At 43.0% G+C, this 19919-nt stretch overlaps 1 protein-coding gene across 2 annotated transcripts in view; it reads left to right on the forward strand.

Annotated features, from left to right (window-relative positions):
- Positions 1–19919, forward strand: part of MFSD14A (major facilitator superfamily domain containing 14A) — a 108878-nt gene that overhangs the window by 48205 nt on the left and 40754 nt on the right. For both annotated transcript variants that reach the window (XM_030205797.1, XM_030205799.1), the window contains 3 exons: positions 7659–7877; positions 9785–9898; positions 15044–15115. In XM_030205797.1, the coding sequence (XP_030061657.1) occupies positions 7659–7877; positions 9785–9898; positions 15044–15115 (405 nt within the window). The remainder of the gene's footprint in view (positions 1–7658; positions 7878–9784; positions 9899–15043; positions 15116–19919) is intronic.

A 19919-nucleotide genomic window follows, 5' to 3' on the forward strand; every position in this document is an offset into this window, starting at 1 on the left:
AGGACCACGCGGGGTATGATCACTTACCTGTATGAATTCTACGGGACACACATTAGGCCATATACACTGCACAGACAGAGGTGGGAACAAGAACTTAGTTTTACCATGCCGGAGCAGGACTGGATCAGGCTAGAGAGAACGATTTTGAAATCCTCCCGGGCGGTAGCGGTAAAGGAAAGTGCTATCAAGGTATTCTACAGATGGTATCTCACTCCGCAGAGACTACACCACATGTACGCACATGTCTCGAAAGACTGTTGGAGAAAGTGTGGTGGAGTGGGTACTATGGGACACATTTGGTGGACCTGTCCAAAGGCGCAGGCCTACTGGAAAAGTGTGCAGTCAAGACTTCAAACCTGGACGGGAAGAGCTGTGCAGTGGCATCCTGCGATATTCATTCTGGGTCGGAGGCCGGATGGTCTTACGGCTGGTCAATGGGCTCTAGTGAGGGGATCCTTGCATGCTGCTCGCATAAACTTGGCACAGCAGTGGAAGGGGGAGCGGGTTCCCTCGCTGCAGTCCTGGATTACGAAATTAAGATATATCTGTGATATGGAGAGGTTGACAGCTGTTAAGCATCATTCTTTGCCTAAGTGGGAAAAAGTTTGGAAATCCTTTTTGAGTGCATGTGCTTGATGGAGGGTATTTGATTGAAGAGAGAGGAGGGATGGGGGAGGGTGGGATAGGGGTACGAGGGGGGGTTAGGTTGGGTTAGGGGGATGGATACTTAATTTAAAAAATTAAAAATTTTTGAAGTGTCAATACAATCCAAATATAATGGCTGCAGGACTTTCTTTTCTGTTTACACAGTGAAAAATTTGATACTTGTAGGAATATGTGTTACGTTGACTTGAAAAACAAGTTCGCTTATTGTTCTGTATCACCATTATGCAATAAAAACTTCTATAAATCAAAAAAAATAATAGCCTCCACCATCTTGCCCGGCACCGACGTCAGACTCACCGGTCTATAATTTCCCGGATCTCCTCTGGAACCCTTCTTAAAAATCGGAGTAACATTGGCTACCCTCCAGTCTTCCAGTACTACACTCGATTTTAGGGACAGATTGCATATTTCTAACAGTAGCTCCGCAAGTTCATTTTTTAGTTCTATTAATACTCTGGGATGAATACTATCAGGTCCCGGTGATTTACTACTCTTCAGCTTGCTGAACTGACCCATTACATCCTCCAAGGTTACAGAGAATTTGTTTAGTTTCTCCGACTCCCCCGCTTCAAATATTCTTTCCGGCACCGGTGTCCCCCCCAAATCCTCCTCGGTGAAGACCGAAGCAAAGAATTCATTTAATTTCTCCGCTACGGCTTTGTCCTCCTTGATCGCCCCTTTAACACCATTTTCGTCCAGCGGCCCAACCGACTCTTTGGCCGGTTTCCTGCTTTTAATGTATCTAAAAAAATTTTTACTATGTATTTTTGCTTCCAACGCTAATTTCTTCTCAAAGTCCTTTTTTGCCCTCCTTATCTCCGCTTTGCATTTGGCTTGGCATTCCTTATGATCTATCCTGTTACTTTCAGTTGGTTCTCTTCTCCACTTTCTGAAGGATTGTTTTTTGGCTCTAATGATTTCCTTTATCTTACTGTTTAGCCACGCCGGCTGACGTTTAGTCTTTTTTCCCTTTTTTCTAATACGTGGAATATATTTGTCCTGAACCTCCAGGATGGTGTTTTTAAACAGCATCCACGCCTGATGCAAGTTTTTTACTCTGCGAGCTGCTCCTTTCAGTCTTTTTTTCACCATTTTTCTCATTTTGTCGTAATCACCTTTTCTATAGTTAAACGCTAGCGTACTTGATTTCCTAGTTTCACTTCCTTCAATGCCAATATCAAAACCGATCATATTATGATCACTGTTATCAAGCGGCCCTCGTATCGTTACCCCCCTGCACTAGATCATGAGCACCACTAAGGACTAAGTCTAGTATTTTTCCTTCTCTTGTCGGCTCCTGAACTAGCTGTTCCATGAAGCTGTCCTTGATTTCATCAAGAAATCCTATGTCCCTTGCGTGTACAGATGTTACATTAACCCAGTCTATATGCGGGTAATTGAAATCCCCCATTATTATTGTGTTGCCCAGTTTGTTTGCGTCCCTGATTTCCTTTAACATTTCCGCATCCGTCTGTTCGTCCTGGCCAGGCGGACGGTAGTACACTCCTATCACTATCCTTTTCCCCTTTGCACATGGAATTTCAATCCACAGTGATTCCAAGGAGTGTTTTGTTTCCTGCAGAATTTTCAATCTATTTGATTCAAGGCTCTCGTTAATATACAATGCTACCCCTCCACCAATCCGATTCACCCTATCACTACGATATAATTTGTACCCCGGTATGACAGTGTCCCACTGGTTATCCTCCTTCCACCAGGTCTCAGAGATGCCTATTATATCTAATTTTTCATTTAGTGCAATATATTCCAACTCCCCCATCTTATTTCTTAGGCTCCTGGCATTCGCATATAGACATTTCAAACTATGTTTGTTGTGCCTAAGTACATCATGCTTAGTACTTGACAGTATTAATTGGCAATCTTTTGTCTGATTTTTATTGTTATTTAAAGATACCCGATCTACTACAATCTCTTTTGCAACCTCACTATCAGGATACTCTATCTTCCCTGTTATGGTGATATCTTTGAAAGATACCTTATCCCGAACCATGCTCTTTTGAGCGACTGTCGGCCTTCCCCCCATTTCTAGTTTAAAAGCTGCTCTATCTCCTTCTTAAACGCCGATGCCAGCAGCCTGGTCCCACTCTGGTTAAGATGGAGCCCATCCTTTCGGAATAGGCTCCCCCTTCCCCAGAATGTTGCCCAGTTCCTAACAAATCTAAAGCCCTCCTCCCTGCACCATCGTCTCATCCACGCATTGAGACTCTGGAGCTCTGCCTGTCTCTTGGGCCCTGCGCGTGGCACAGGTAGCATTTCAGAAAATGCTACCCTGGAGGATCTGGATTTCAGCTTTCTACCTAAGAGCCTAAATTTTGCTTCCAGAACCTCTCTCCCACATTTTCCTATGTCATTAGTACCCACATGTACCAAGACAGCCGTCTCCTCCCCAGCACTATATAAAATCCTATTTAGGTGACGCGTGAGGTCCGCCACCTTCGCACCAGGCAGGCAAGTCACCAGGCGATCCTCACGTCCACCAGCCACCCAGCTATCTATATGCCTAATGATCGAATCACCAAGTACAACAGCTGTCCTAACCTTTCCCTCCCGGGCAACATTTGGAGATATATCCTCGGTGCGAAAGGATAATACATCCCCTGGTGGGCAGGTCCTGGCTACAGGAGTACTTCCTACTTCACCAGGGTGATGCTCTCCTTCTAGGAGACCTCCCTCCTCCAAGGTAGCACAGGGGCTACCTGACTGGAGGTGGGACTTCTCTACAACATCCCTGTAGGTCTCCTCTATGTACCTCTCTGTCTCCCTCAGCTCCATCAAGTCTGCTACTCTAGCCTCTAGAGAACGGACACGTTCTCTGAGAGCTAGGAGCTCTTTTCATCGGGCACACACATATGACACCTCACCAATTGGGAGATAATCATACATGTGACACTCAATGCAAAAGACTGGATAGCACCCCTCTCGCTGCTGGACTGCTGACTCCATCTTAGTGTTTTTTGAGTTTTTCCGTAATTTAAAACTTGCTAAAGTATTAAGGATATCAGCCTATCACTAACTTACAGTTCCTCCTTTAAACCCCAATCTTCAAGTTCCGAAAGCACAAGCAAAATTTGTTCACTTACCAGAGAAATATCCTCTTCTCCCAGAACTTATTAGAAGGAAAGCTTTCGCACGCCTAACGGCGCGCGGCACCTTGAGCAGAGGCCCCGAGTGGATCGGAACGGACCTGGGAGTCACTCCGGCGAAGGCTTTGAGGATATGCAGATGAGCTGCAAGTCCTCCACGGCACCTGAGAAGGCAACCGGTGGGAGAGCTGGGCACCTCTCAACCAAGAAAAGGCTTACCAGGGGTTAGGCCGAAGCCAGCATTCCTCCCCCTGAGGGTCACCTGATCCTGGCTAAGAAGTACCTGGTAGCCACAATCCCTTCCACCGGGACAACTCCCCCCGAATTTGATCTATTATCTTCCCATAATTAAGACTATACACCCTTTCCAAGTCTCTAGGAATCTGAATCCCCAAATACCTAATGTGGTGCTTGGCCCACTTGAACACAAACATCTCTCTCAATCTACTTTTTTCCCCATATTTCAAAGAAATCCCCAATAGCTCACTTTTATCCATGTTAACCCTTAGGCCAGCATATCGTTCAAATTCCCTAAAAATCTCCAACACCGCAGGTAGTGTCTGCTCAGGAATCCACCACATAAAGTAGCATATCATCAGCAAACAAAGCAATACGGTGTTCCAGCCCCCCAACCCTAATACCCCGAAAATCTGGATGCTGACGTATCAGTACTGCCAACGGCTCTATGTACAGGGCGACAAGGGACATCCCTGCCTAGTCCCTCTACCTATTGGGAAAAAGGGGGTATATCCCTCATTAATATTAAGGCGCGCCTTCAGTGCTTTGTATAAAGCTACCAGACAAGCCCCAAAATTGTCACCCAAGCCCATGCGACTCATCACTGCACGCAAGAACCCGCAACTCACCCGGTCAAAAGCCTTCTCTGCATCTATAGCCAACAAAACTGTACTAGCCCGGGAACTTTGTGCCTCCCATATCAAATGAAGAGTACGCCTAATGTTATCCCCTACCTGTCTCTTCGGGATAAATCCTGATTGGTCAGTGTGGACCAATTTCGGCAGCACTCTAGCCAGTCTGTTAGTCAGGACCTTAGCAACTATCTTTGCATCCACATTCAGAAGTGAGATAGGTCTACAGGCACCACAAACCATGGGATCTTTCCCAGGCTTAGGCAGAACCGTTATCCCAGCCTCGGACATAGATACCGGTAGCCCACTACCCTCCAAAGCTCCATTTCCCACCCGCACCAAAAAATCTCCCAACTCCCCCACAAAACATTTATAAACCTCGCTGAATATGGCATATCGGTCACAGACTTTTACGTATATGTCCAGGTAAAGGACTTTGCTCATTCTCTAGGAGCGTTCAACTTAAGTGAGGATGTGCAGGACACGCTATCGACAGCATTTACACTGGGATCACACAATGTAGTGCCCTTGCGCTTCCATCACAGAAATCACCTAGATACCACAGAGGACATTGACTACTGCAAAATTGCGATGAGTTGGTCGCAGGAGCTAGGGACTGAGCTCACTGTGGAGATGCTTCAGAATTTCCTGCTGGCGATATTACATAGAACACAGTCCATTCGACAGTGGGAGCAACAATATAAGTTCGTCATGAGGGCCTACATGGCGCCGGCCAGAGCGCAAGTCCCTCCACACTAGGGACTTGTCCCTGTGGAGCAGGGACAGCAACTTTAGGGCATATGTTCTGGTCATGCCCGGAGATAAGACAATTCTGGATACAAATAACAAAAGAAATGGGAAAATACTGGAAGCGGAAAATAGCGTCTATCCCATTACTTTTGTTTGACATCTTTCATACCGCGCAACCAATGCCATCGGGGTATACAGGATTTTTGCAACGAGCGACATTGACCGGGAAACAAGTGATCCTGCTTAAATGGAGAGAAGAGCAGGCACCAACTAGAGAACTGTGGAGATCAAAAATGACAGAATTATTGTATTTAGAGCTTTGTGGATTTGCTGCCTACGGGGACCAAGGGAAAGACCAGACCGGCTTCAGAAGGGTCTGGGAGAGGTACTGGAGTACTTTGCACCCCACGTCGAAGAATCGAATCCTACACAAGTTGGCTGGCAGGCATGGACATAAAGCCACACCTTCTACTGCATAAGATTGTTACATTTAACTTAACATATAGCATCATACGGGAAAGAGGGGGGGGGGAAGGAAAATGTTGATAGACCAAGAAAGTGGTTTAAGGGTGGCGAGATATAAGAAACCAGGCTCTCTGCACTTTATCTGATTATTCTGTTCTGGAAGTGGATGGTTTTAGAAATTAAATGAAAGGTTGATTTTCACTTGTTCACAGGAAGAATGGAAACTAAAACAGATTTCTATGAAATACAGGGATGTGGGGGGGAACTGTTAAAACATGATGCACAAATCATCACTATGTTGGCAATCATTTGGTTTTACGATGGACAGATGCAGAGAGTGTTGATTGTCTATTTTGTTTGTTCATCAATAAAAATCATTGAAACATAAAACCTCGCTGAGTAGCCATCTAAACCTGGTGCTTTACCATTAGGGAGCTGCTTTATCACACCCTGTACTTCCCCTAATCTAATGGGTTCCCCAAGCTGAGCTCTTTCAGACTCATCCAAGCATGGTAATAGAATCTGATCCAAAAACTGAGCCATATCTACCTCTGGTGGTTCCTCAGGAGCCCCATAAAGTTCTTGATACTATTTCACAAAACAGTTTCCAATGTCTGAATCAGCATAGTGCCATCCTCCCCCCTCATCCTTCAACTTTTGAATATGGGAACGCACTCTCCACACCCGCAAATAACAGACCAACATTGCACTGGATTTGTTGGCAAACTCAAAATATTGTTGCTTGAGCTTGATTCTCATAAAATCCACCTTTGCCATCTGCAATTGTGCTATTTCCCCTTTCACTTGCTTAAGGTCTGCCCATACCTGCGGAACAGGGTTTCTTTTGTGCATCTGTTGTAGACGCAATAACCTCTTCTGTAAAATCAACGAGCGCTGCCCTTTCTCCCTTTTCTTGCGCGCCCCCCACTTAAAGCACCCCTCGCCACTACTTTCAACGCATCCCATAACACCCCATCTGTTACTTCCCCATTATCATTAAAGCGGCCAAGCAGTGATTCATTAAGTCTCCAGATTCCTTGTCTCCTGCCTTCTCCCAACCCAGTTAATTTAATCCACATGGGCGCATGATCAGAAACACAAACGGTCTCTATCTCAGCAGCCCCCACCATCTGCCATCCATTGCGATGCACCCATAGCCCATCTATCTGGGAATACGTCTGCGCTGCATGCAAGTAAAAGGTGTAGTCCCGCTGTACCCCATGTAACAACCTCCAACAATCCACCACCTCCAAACCCTTCAAAATTGTAGCAGTGCCTTCCTCCCCGGACCACTCCACTGCCCTCCTCCTGTCGAATGATCTAGCCTTGCATCAGGAGCAATATTAAAACCTCCTCCTACCACAACTTGCCTCACTCACAAATCCCGAGATTTCTTCCTTTAATGTTTGAAAAAATTCCCTCTGCCCCACATTCGGAGCATAAATGTTAATCAATGTCAGCTCCTTCCCCTGCAATCACCCTCTGAGGCCCACACAACGCTCAGTAATATCTTGAAACACCTCTTTAATCACAATTCCACAAGATTGTCTTATCAAAACAGCCACTCCCCCCATCCTCTGGCCCTATTCCCTGATGTACCACCACTTCCCGAAAAGGCCTACAACGCAGCAGGTGAGCATCCCTCATTTTGGAAACAGTATGCTATCTTCAGAAAGAGCATGTGCTCTTACCAACATTGTACTGAAATGGGGAAGCAATGAAAATGACAAGGAAAACTATAGAGAGTGAAAAATTTGGCCTGCAGGATCCCATTTTAGTTGAAACTGATTTTTTCTTGTTATAGGTATCGGCAACTTTTGCGGCAAGCTTAGTTACCAGCCCTGCTATTGGAGCCTACTTGAGTCGAGAATACGGAAATAATTTGGTGGTCGTTCTGGCTACAGCTATTGCTGTGCTGGACATCTGTTTTATCCTTGTGGCTGTACCCGAGTCCTTGCCAGAAAAGATGAGACCAGCATCCTGGGGAGCACCAATTTCGTGGGAGCAAGCTGATCCATTTGCAGTAAGTACATTTTTTACCTTGAAAAAGTGTTTTATTTTTATTTATTTATTGCATTTGTATCCCACATTTTCCCACCTCTTTGCATGTGACTTTTTTTTTTTTAACCCCCTAGTAGTATTTTTGGGATGAGAACTAAATGATCTTCAGGTGGTTTAGACCAGCAGTTCTCAACCAGGCTAAAATAGTTGTAAAAGGTGTGTTGCAAAGCCAGTGGGCAGCTATTCTTTCCACCTCTGCCCGAGAGACATACCATCATGTCTTCTGTGGCTAGTAAAAGGCTGACCATCTTCCCTTTCCAAACTGGAAAGTGATGACACTGAAATTCTCGTGTATAATGAGCAGCATGTTATACACATGAGCATTGCCTATAATGTGTTTTGCAACAGAATAGAGTTTGAGAAGCACTGAGATAGATACGGCACAGTATCAATTGCTGTATTGGGTATTCATTCAATTAATGACCTTTCTTAGTTATTTTATGAAACAAAAATCAGTTTCAGGTATAAAGCCTGCAAATAGGTGGGAAAATGTGGGATACAAATGCAATAAATAAATAAAGTACTCTGTTTTGCTATGCTATATATGGCAGGCAGTTGAAACTAGGAAAAAGAGTGCATGCTCTGTCAGCATGAAACTTTTGGATATTGTGTTTATATCATCTGCAGTGTTAGGCCTGGGACAAATGGTCTGATAATTGTCTTAATATTTTAACAGTTGATGTTTAGACTTTAAAGGGCCCTTTTAGTAAAACGTGGTAAGGTTTTGCACTTACTGTGCGTTACTAGCAAAAACGAGTAACTGCAAAACCTCTGCAGTAAATGAAGGGGGGGGGGGGGAGTGTCCAACATACATTTAGTGCACAGGGCAGACACTTAACGTATGGCACCATGTTACATGCTCTGCCAGATAGTGCACTATCTGTCACAACATATAATGTAAAGCCAGCCCATACAAGTCTTGCCACAGTTACACTTCCCATGTACCTCTCGCCTGACCCATGCATTCATAAGCCATGCCCCCCCTTCTGCAAAACCCTCCCATATCATCTTCCTGTCCCTGCCATCCACTCCAGCACTGCTGTTAGGGGTCAAAATAATGCTGGAGAGTCACAGTACCATTTTATACCCAGAACCAGATGGGGCAGGAGCAGAAGGGATCTGCTTCCACTCCATCCACTAACCACCAAGGACAGTCCCGTGGTAAGCCCTGGGGTCTTCTCAGGGGTCAGGAGAGATGTTGGCTGGGGAGGGGGGTGGAACTTGCAGAAGCAGGCAGGGCTTATCGATGTATGAGTCAAGTGGGAGGATATTGAGAGGGTCTGAATAGGAGGGAGGTTGGTTGGGTGGGGGTATCAGAGGATGGCTGCTACAGTGGCTTTACTGAGGTAGCTATGTTATTAGACAGCGCAGCTGTACCTACTACTGTCGTTTGAGGTGGCTGTAAGTGCAGCTGTGCTATTGTCAGTTGTGACAGCTGTTGTGTGGCACTGCTACAACAGGCCGCCATCCGCTCCACCTTGCCGTGCCCACTCATCAGCCTTGCCCACTATTTTTACTGCGATGGCTGGTTTTAACTTCCATAGATGTTAGCATGGGTCTGTGCTGATGTCTGTGTGATAAAACCCATGCTAGCTGCTTAACACAGTTTAGTAAAAGAGCCTTGAAGAGACTGAATTAAAATTTTCAAATAGAATGATGCAAAAAAACAAAAGGTGAATAGTTTCACATTGTGTTAAGCTATTTTCTTACAGGTTGCATATCCATATCAAAATTATCCTTATTGAATGGTACCAGTCTTTTATTGATTTAGAGATTCTTGTTGCCTATGAAACAAGTTGGTTAAATTTATTCTCCACATGACTTCAAGAATGAATATTACTGACTTGCTGTTCTTTTTTTTAATTTAAGTCACTAAAGAAAGTGGGTCAAGACTCTATAGTGCTGCTAATCTGCATCACAGTTTTTCTCTCCTACCTCCCTGAGGCAGGCCAGTATTCCAGCTTCTTCTTATACCTCCGACAGGTAACAGCTTTTCAAATGACTCTCTGAACAGTTTCTTTTTTTTTCTCATAACAAAGTATTGCTGTTTTAAATGTAATGTGATATGTCAATATACTTAATAGATGAAGAAACTACTTAATAGATGAGGAAACTACAGATTGCTGTAGTTAATGAGGCTCTTTACTCTCTGAGGAAAATACTATTTTGGGAGGGATGCAGTCCTATGCATTAGATGTGAGTTCTGAGCATCTGTATTAGCTCATTGGTGCCACTAATCTGTTTTTATGCAGTTTTGCATAGACTTAATGGTTTATGTTTGTATAATAAACTGCCATTAATTTTCACTGTTCATGTTTGGTTATTTATATCAGTGTTCTCAAGCCGATCCTAGAGTACCCTTAGCCAGTGTGCCAGGAAGCAGGGCAGGATTAATCTTTTGGTGGGCCCTAGGCACACAAGTAAACTGAGCCCCACTCCCTCCCTGCCCACACCTCCATTTATTTATTTACATGGTTGCTTGAATAATAAGGGAAGGGCTTCCTTCATGCACAAGTTCTGTCCAGAGTCAGTCAAAATGTGCCAACATTGTCCAGTTCAGCACACTACTAGCCACCAAGTTCATACAAAGTTAATTATGTTCAATGGAATATAAATCTGTTGGCTCAGGCTGCTTGCTATATGAATATTTATTTATTTATTTGCTACATTTGTACCCCACATTTTCCCACCTATTTGCAGGCTCAATGTGGCTTACATTATATTGCAAAAGGCATAATTATGAACAGAGTAATAGATTTTTAAATTTAACATGTTATTGTGTAAAGAAATAAGGAAGATAGGTGTGTAGAATGAATTACATAACACATAATAAAAGCAGTAAGATATAAGGACCAATAATGATAATATGACTAATGTAATCAGTTCAATGGGATCAGTTCGTGGTTGGTTCAGATATAGAATAATAATCAAGACATTAAGGAGGATTCTTATTGTAAGTCTCTTCGAATAAGTGCGTTTTCAATAATTTCTTGAAGGTTGCCAAGTCACGTGTTGTTTTTAAAATATTCGGTAGTTTATTCCATGCTTTTGTGCAGAGGTACGTGAAGGTAGATGCTGCTGGTTGATGGGCACAAATATCCCACAGGTTCTGGAATAGTGGAAAGGATTAATGTAAGACCTAATTTCTCCTTGCTAGACGTTTATTCCAGGAATTACTTGATACACTTGGGCTCATTTTCGAAAGAGAAGGGCGCCCATCTTTTGACATAAATCGGAAGATGGACGTCCTTCTCCCAGGGTCGTCCAATATATTCCATCACTGTTTCATTATTGCTACCAAGTATTACATATTAAGGGCATTTGCTTTAAAGTTTGTTTTAATTAGTTTATTCAGTACTTACGTGCACATGGTTTTGCTTTTTAAACCCAGAGGGAAATCCTAAGGGTGGTTGAACAATTAGGGTATAAACTGTGTTATTTGTTAAATGTTTCACACATATCCATTTATTTGTTCCCATGATATAACTGAATTCTATTATTCTGTCTCACTGTATTTTCAAATGTAAGCCACATTGAACCCAGGTTTTCTTGGGATAGTGTGTGATATAAATGTTAAAAAAAAAAATCCTTTATCCTCCTCCTTTTAAACACTGCCTATCCAACTGGATGGTGATGGCACGAGGAAAGTAAGTTTAATCCAGTGAAGTCTAACTTAAAGTAACCTATTTCTTAGCTGGGCTCTAGTATTACCATATTGAAAATGCAACCATACCATGCCTTTGTGGTTATACTTCACTAATAAGTTAAATGATTAACTGGGGGAGGGTCACATGATGCCACGCTAGCAAGCAGGCGCTGGTGGGATGAGCTCCAAATTTAATTATTAGAGGATACATTTTTGGAAAAACAGTTGGAAATTACAACGCCATATTGTTATCTGTGCACTGGCTCCAGTCGGTTGGGGAGGATGGCTGTGAAAGCGCTGCGATGAGAAAAAGAGAGACCACGTCATAGCGAATGCAAGATGGTGGTGGAAGGAGAGACCAAGCCAACCTCTAAGTTCTGTATGGATTACGGAGATCATGACAGAGGCCATTGATGCCTCGCTGGATAAGCGTTTACAAGACATAACTGATAAACTGGACATTGTTGATGGGCTTGAATCATTGAAAGGAGAATTCTCAGCACAATGCCAGCGCGTGTCCGACCTTGAAGATCACGTGCAACAGCTTTCTACTTCCAACGAGGACCTGCATAACAAACTTTGAATACTGGAAGACTATATGCCTTAATTTTATATTTTTTCATCTCAAAAAGACAGCAACAGCAGCAACCCATGGCCTGGGTGCCAGCTTTTTTGTTTGAAAGCTTCCCATATGTAGTACATCTGTGTACATCCCTATGCAGCACAAGCCAGCATGTTTTTAAATATAACTGAGATAAAACAATGCACAACGACAACGTGGATGCAGCTGCTGATAGTTTGTTTTTTACATACCAAGATGGTGGCTGCTGGGGGAACCGGCTTCAGCTTTTTGATGTCATACCATCTCCTATCATTAAACTTCTTGGCCTACGTAAATACTGAGGAGCTGAACTGGATGCCAAAAGAGAGACGTCTCAGCTCAGTTTTCAGTTCTCTATCTCCACCTGCTGGTTGATGAGCACAAATATTCCACAGGTTCTGGAATAGTGGAAAGGACTAATGGAAAGAAATGAGTAAGACCTAATTTCTCCTTGCTAGACGTTTATTCCAGGAATTACTTGATACACTTGGGCTCATTTTCGAAAGAGAAGGGCACCCGTCTTTCGACATAAATAGGAAGATGGACGTCCTTCTCCCAGGGTCGTCCAAAACTGTATAATCGAAAGCCGATTTTGGACATCCCCAACTGCTTTCCGTCACAGGGACGGCCAAAGTTCAAGGGGGCGTGGCGAAGGCGGGACTTGGACATGCCTAAAACTTGGACATCCTCGACCCATAATCGAAAGAAAAAAGGACATCCCTGATGAACACTTGGACGACTTTACCTGGTGGTGTTTTTCTTACGACCAAGGCACAAAATGTGCCCGAAATGACCAGATGACCACCGGAGAGAATCGGGGATGACCTCCCCTTACTCCCCCAGTGGTGACTAACCCCCTCCCACCCTCAAAAAATATCTGTCAAAATATTGATTGCCAGCCTCAGATGTCATACTCAGTTCCATCACAGCAGTATGCAGGTCCCTGGAGCAGTTTTAGTGGGTGCAGTGTACGTCGGGCAGGCGGACCCAGGCCCCCCCCCCCCCCACCTGTTACGTTTGTGGAGGAAACAGCGAGCCCTCCAAAACCCACCACAAACCCACTGTACCCACATCTTGGTGCCCCCCCTTCACCCCTAAGGACTATGGTAGTGGTGTACAGTTGGGGGTAGTGGGTTTTGGGGGGCTCAGCACACAAGGTAAGGGAGTTATGCACCTGGGAACAATTTATGAAGTCCACTGCAGTGCCCCCTAGGGCGCCCGGTTGGTGTCCTGGCACATCAGGGGGACCAGTGCACTACAGATGCTGGCTCCTCCCATGACCAAATGGCTTGCATTTGGTCATTTCTGAGATGGACATCCTTGGTTTCCATTATCGCTGAAAATCAGAAATGACCAAGTCTAGGGACGACCAAATTTAAGGATTTGGACGTCCCTGACCATATTATCGAAACGAAAGATGGACATCCATCTTGTTTCATAAATACGGGTTTCCCCGCCCCTGGATCAGGACGTTTTGCGAGGATGTCCATATCAAAACATGGACATCCCTTTCGAAAATGCCCCTCACTGATTTATATCATGGGCTCCTGATTTCCAGCTATGCTTTAGCATGAACCACAAGATCTTTCTCTTGTCATAGGCCTAGTCCTGTTAGAATCATGGAAAATTCTGAGCTGAGGGTGGATGGTTTACCTCTCTTCCCTCCTCCTCCATTCCTCTCGACTGGTGCCCAACTTACACCTTGAGCCACACAGTATTATAGGGTTTCTTATCCTTCAAAACATTCCTGCTTGCCTCCATGCATCAGAGAGGGAGGCATGTGTGTGTGAGAGGAGATTGGTGAAGGCAGGAATTGGTCCAGAGGGTGGCTACTAAAATGGTCAGTGGTCTTCATAAAATGTATGGGGATAGATTTTAAGATCTCAATATGTATACTTTGGAAGGAAGGTGGGAGAGGGGAATATAATAGAGATGTTTAAATACCTACATGGTATAAATGCAGCAGGAAGTGAGTCAATTGAAAGGAAGCTCTGGAATGAGGGGGGCATAGGATGAAGGTGAAAGGGGATAGACTTAGTAACCTGAAGAAATACTTCTTCACAGAAAGGATGATGGATTCATGAAACTGTCTCCCGGTAGAGGTGGAGACGAAAACTGTATCTGAATTCAAGAAAGCTTGGAACAAGTACACAGTATCTCTAAGGGAGTGAGAGGGAGAGTAGGTGGTATGGATGGGCAGACTGTCTTTATCTGCCTTATTTATTTATTACATTTATACCCCGCACTTTCCCACAAAAGCAGGGCTAACATAATAAACAGAATTACAATTGTTAGAGTCAGGAGAATATTACAACTGTAATGTAACATAGTAATAGAAGGCTTTGAGAATGTGTGAGTTTTAACATGGGAAGGAGTAATGAAGATAAGATAAAGCGATAGGGATGAATATGGCGTAGGAAGGATTGTGAAGGGAAGCATTTGTGCTTAAAAGAAGACCAGGATGTGGGGTAGAATGCAGTGAGCAGGACCCAAAGCCAGAGGAGAGGTGTACCTCCCTCTACCCTAATAATCCCTTTTCCACAACCTTAAGAAAGCAAAATAAAATTGTACAAATACACAAGCAATATTGGCAAACTGTTATTATCATAATGTGAAATATGTTTTAGAATATGTAAACAAAATTATGTAAATGTGTTGCAGAATTGCCTCAGTCTACTTCTGCACTGCCACAGAAAACATTAGAATCAGAAACAGTGAAAAAATGTTAAACCTCATTTGAAGTAATACATTTACTATGTTAAACAGTGTCCTGAGCCTATTGTGGATTATTTTTCCAGATTATTTTCAGGTATCATTGTCATATTTCTCTTTTTAGTAAGCTTAGTAGACTGATGTGCATATTCCCTTTTCCTACTTTTAGGTTATGGAATTCTCACCTGAAAGTGTTGCTGCATTTATAGCCGTCTTGGGGATTCTCTCCATTATTGCACAGGTGATGAGCTAGTAATTTTACTTCAGTGATATTGTGTCCTCTGCAAATTCTTAATCCAAACATTCCCACCCCCCCCCCCCCCCCCCCCCCCCCCCCGTCTTTTTGTTGTTTTTTTTTTAACAATGAAAGATAACAGGTCCAAACAGTGTTGAACAAAGGAATAATAAATAATGTCAAATGTATTACAGATATATATTAAGCATAAAGAAATATATTTAGATCCATAAGAAGTTAAGAAGGTGAAGATGTTACACATTCAAATGGTGCCCAAGCCTTTTTAAAGCTGGGGAGGTGATGGGATTTTAAGACTGCATTTTCTTCATTTGATAGTGCAAAGGTGACTCCACCATTCATGGAAATTTAGATGTGAGGAATTCTTCCAATGCAGGACTATCAAGTGAACTGCTAAAGCCATCATGGTATTTAAAAGATTTTGATATTGTTCATGCAGTGAAAGGTTTGGAGAGGAAGAGCATAGTATTAACACATAGTATGATATGGTTGTAGGTGACAAAATTGTAAAAAATCTACTAATTCTTTTCCATATTTGAGTCCAAACTTTTTTAACATGAGCGTAATTGAAAAGCATATGAGCCAGATCACCACCAGGTATAGAACATGATCAGCATAGCGATGGAAGTGTTGATCTTGTTATTTTCACTAATTTAGAAGGCATCCAGTAGGCTTTGTGGAAAATGAAATAAGAGGATTGTGAGGTGGCATCAGATAATGTGGGACAAATAGCTTTTGACCAGAAAACTGTCCAGTCTATTCTCCAGGTTGAAAATTCAAGGTAGATTCTCAATGATTTTGCAGGAGTCTTGTAAAGGAGTCTTGTAAAAATCTATAGAATTTGGAAGCTTTCTTGTTATAGAGTTGGAAATTGTGACACAATGATAGAAAATCAGAAGAAATGTCGTGCTTACAGTTCTGGGGGAAAGAGTTCTGTATAAATGTTGATAGTTCTAACCAGGATTTTGCTTCAGTGATAGGTAAATCAAGCAAGAAACATGAAGGTACAGCAGTATTTAAGTTATTGCATTTTGTGATTTGGGATATTGACCAGATACCATTTTTTTGCCATAGTGGCCAATTCAATATAATACAATGCTTGACAGGTCGTTGTAGATTAGAAAAAAAGAAAACTGGAATATAATTTCCTGGAAATACACCCTTACTAAATAAAAATAACCAAATTAAATTCTATGAAATTTCTCAAACAAAGTTTTCAAGAATTTGCAAAAAACCACATAGTTTGATTTACCACGAATATCCTCAGGTAACTTATTTCATAATACAACAACCTGATAAAATAATGAAGTATTAAAGATAGATTTGTATCTGAGTTGCTTAATTGAAGGAAACTGAAGCAACATTAAGTTATTCAATTTATAAGACAGGTTGAATGAAGTAAATTTGCCCAATTAACCAAATAAAAAGGGGCTAACCCGTTTAGTATCTTAAATACAAAACTACAAAGCTTAAATTGAGCCCTTGCCTCAATTGGAAGTCAGTGCAGCTTTCTTAAGAAGGGAGTGACTGATTAAACCTGGAGACCAATAAATATCAAATGTTCAGCAGTATTCTGCAATAACCGCACTCTTTTTACCAGCTTCTTTGAATAGCAGACAAATACAATATTATAATAATCTAGTTTACTCAATACTAATGCTTGAACCAACAGCCTAAATTCGTCAAAACCAAAACATTTGCGAATAGTTCTTAACTTTCTCATAGTATAGAATGAGTTTTGTACTATTAATTTGACATAAGTAGAAAAAGCCAATAGGCTATTTACTTCAACTCCCAAAATTCATGTAGATAGCTCAAAAACAAGAATCCAAACCCATGTGAAAATTTTGAGGAAAACGTTTTTCAGGTCCAAGCCATAGAATTGTAGTTTTTTCACAGTTTAATTTCAGATTATTAATAACCCAACTATCAATGAGTTGAACACACACTTCCAATTTATTCAGAATGGAAATCCAATCTCCCAACAATAGGCAACAATAACATATCATCTGCATAGATATAAAATGGTATGTTCAACTTCTCCAGTTCCTTACCCAGAGGCTGATGCAGAACATGAAACAGAGTAGGCAACAATGCCGTCTCCTGGAGCACCCCACCACCTAGCCTCCAGCTCCAAGAAAAACAATTCTGCCTTTTCACCATATAGCTATGTTCGGCCAAAAAGCCTTTAAACCAAGAAAGCACAACCCCACCCAAACCTAGCTCGCTCAATCTAACTAATAAAAGATCATGATCAACCAAATCAAATGCCGAAGAAAGATTAAAGTTTGCAAGTTTAATTGAGGAATTAAACCAGAGACCAGTGTCAGTGGGGGAAGTATTAATGAATTTTAAGAGTTAAAAAGGAGGTGATCATAGTTGAAGTAGCTTTAGTTAGGTAAAGTCCAGTAGAGTATGGAAGCTTATCCCTTGAGGGTAATAGATGTAGTGGGGTAGGGGAGACTAAATCCAAGCATTTTAATATAAAATCAATTTGAGGTTAATGATGTGGTTTGGTCTTCTATGCAGAAAGATGCATTCATCCTTTGTTTAGAAGCCTAGAGATCAGCCATTTTTGTTGCGTCAATTGAGCTGCTTGGGATATTGACACTTGGGGATGATCTAGAAGTGACTTGCTGCGGTCTAACAGAGTAAGGAATATTTAGCACTTCCTGCTTGGGGGTGTTGGACAGGGCTTTTTAACTCAGTTTTGATGCCTAATTGACTTTCAGGATGCCCTCAATGAATGTACATGATTTGGATACACAGCATCTGCTATTTAATGCCCAGACGATCAAAAGCAAACACAGAGGTACTAGAGGCCATTAGCGACAGACTAGCACCCACGTTTGCCGGCGAGTGCTTGAAACAATGAGCTTGATGGCTCTGAACATAATTAACATGCAGATGCATGCAAAAGAGGGTCTCCTGTATTCCTCCCCAACACTCAGTGGGTAGGTCACTAAACAAAGGCGCTTCTCCTGTGGCAAACCCTACAACAGCTCAGCGTTGTACTGAACAGGACAGGAATAGGGAAGACTGGCCGTCACAGCCCCGGTGGTCCAGTGGACCTCAGACCCCCTACCCCCCAAACACATAAGGGCCTGGAGGTCCGATGGACCCCCCTCCCACACACACACACACACACAGGCCTGGAGGTCCAGTGGACCCCCAGACGTGTAAACCCCCACCCCTCAAAAATAAATAAAACCCTGTGGTCCAGTGGAAACCTTAGCCAGGACCCCTCCCCTCCTGAAGGCTAGTCCTGGTGGTCTATTGGTGGCCCTCAACCCCTTCCTACCTTGAAAAAGGAGGAGGGACTAGAATTCCCTCCCTCCCCCTCCTGCTGGGCGCTGCCTCAAAGTGGCGGCGCCCTGCCCAGTCCAGTGCATCCTAGGTGCCCCAGCAAGAAGAGGAGGGAGAGAGTCCTAGTCCCTCCTTCTTTCTTCAAGGTAGGAAGGGGTTGGGGGTCATCGCTAGGCCACCAGGGCTAGCCTTCCTGGGGGGGGAGGGAGGTCAGGATCCACTGGACCACCTGGTTTATTTTTTTTTGGTGGGGGGGAGGGGTTATGTCTGGGGGTCCACCAGATCTCCAGGCCCATGTGTTGGGGAAGGGTGGGGGTCCAACAGACCTCCAACCCCTTACATGTTTGAGGGATTGGGGGGTCGAGTCCAATGGATCGCCATGGCCTTTGACAAATTTGGGCTTCTCTCTTGTAGGAGAAAACCTGGACCTGTCAAACCTCTTCTGTGGGAGAATGGTGCCTGGGCATTCTCTTGAGCACATTTCCAGGCACAATCCTCCCCTTAACGCTCTAAAACCTTTCTCATAACGCTATGATAGCAGTTAACTTTGCATGTCATTAGCATTGATTATTAGAGAGTTCATTCCCTGCGCTTTTCTGGCAGTGTTTTTTACAATGCTGTTCGGAACAGCGAGGTGGTTCTGATCATCGGGTCCCAAGTGTGTAAGTCTGGCACTTCTGTCTTGTGTGTATGTGCAGATGTGCATTCCTTGTCTTGCTAGATTGGTCCAAACACCTTGGTTTATGCTTCCCTGCCAGCAAATGGACATTAAGGATTGCAACTTGACATCACTGCAGTAAAGCAGTGACGCAGACAAGGCAGTTGTTAATATTCTTTGTTTCCATCGGATAGTGGCGCATGCGTTGTGCTGCAGTAGGATTTCCAGGCTCCCAGGTCTTGAGGCTGGCCTCCCTTGAGGGAACAGGATTTGTTAATGCTTCCAAGGGGCAATTCCACAAGTAACAGAATCAACAAAACAACTCACTTACGAGGCTGCCGCTTTTGAAATTGTTAGTACATAAAGAAGACAAAGTGTAGTGAGGGGAATAAAATCAGTTTTCTGATGGAACTTTAAGACTGTGAACTGCCTAGTGGATATACTGGTAATGAATCGGCAATTTCAGACATGAGATTGAGGGTTCATATACTGTACACTACAACCAAACCAGAAAAGAGACAATATTTAGGTATTTTTTAGGACACATAGTATTGAATTTTGAATGAGTCTCAAATGTGTAACTGTATGAAAGAAAAATGGAATTTAGTTGCCGGTAACGGAATCACCATGCTGGTAGCAGAATCGCCTCGAAACAGAACTTTTATTCATAAGATGGAAAAACTTATAAAATATTGACAAATTAGTCAATTTAGTGTTAGTCAAACTTAACAAATTTGATCAAAGGAATATTTTTCATTTTTAGTATGATCTCTTGTGTTCCAGAAGTAAGACTTCATAATTTTATACAAGTACTTGTCAGTAGCTCTC

This window comes from Microcaecilia unicolor, chromosome 6, assembly GCF_901765095.1.
Source record: "Microcaecilia unicolor chromosome 6, aMicUni1.1, whole genome shotgun sequence".
Taxonomy (NCBI): domain Eukaryota; kingdom Metazoa; phylum Chordata; class Amphibia; order Gymnophiona; family Siphonopidae; genus Microcaecilia; species Microcaecilia unicolor.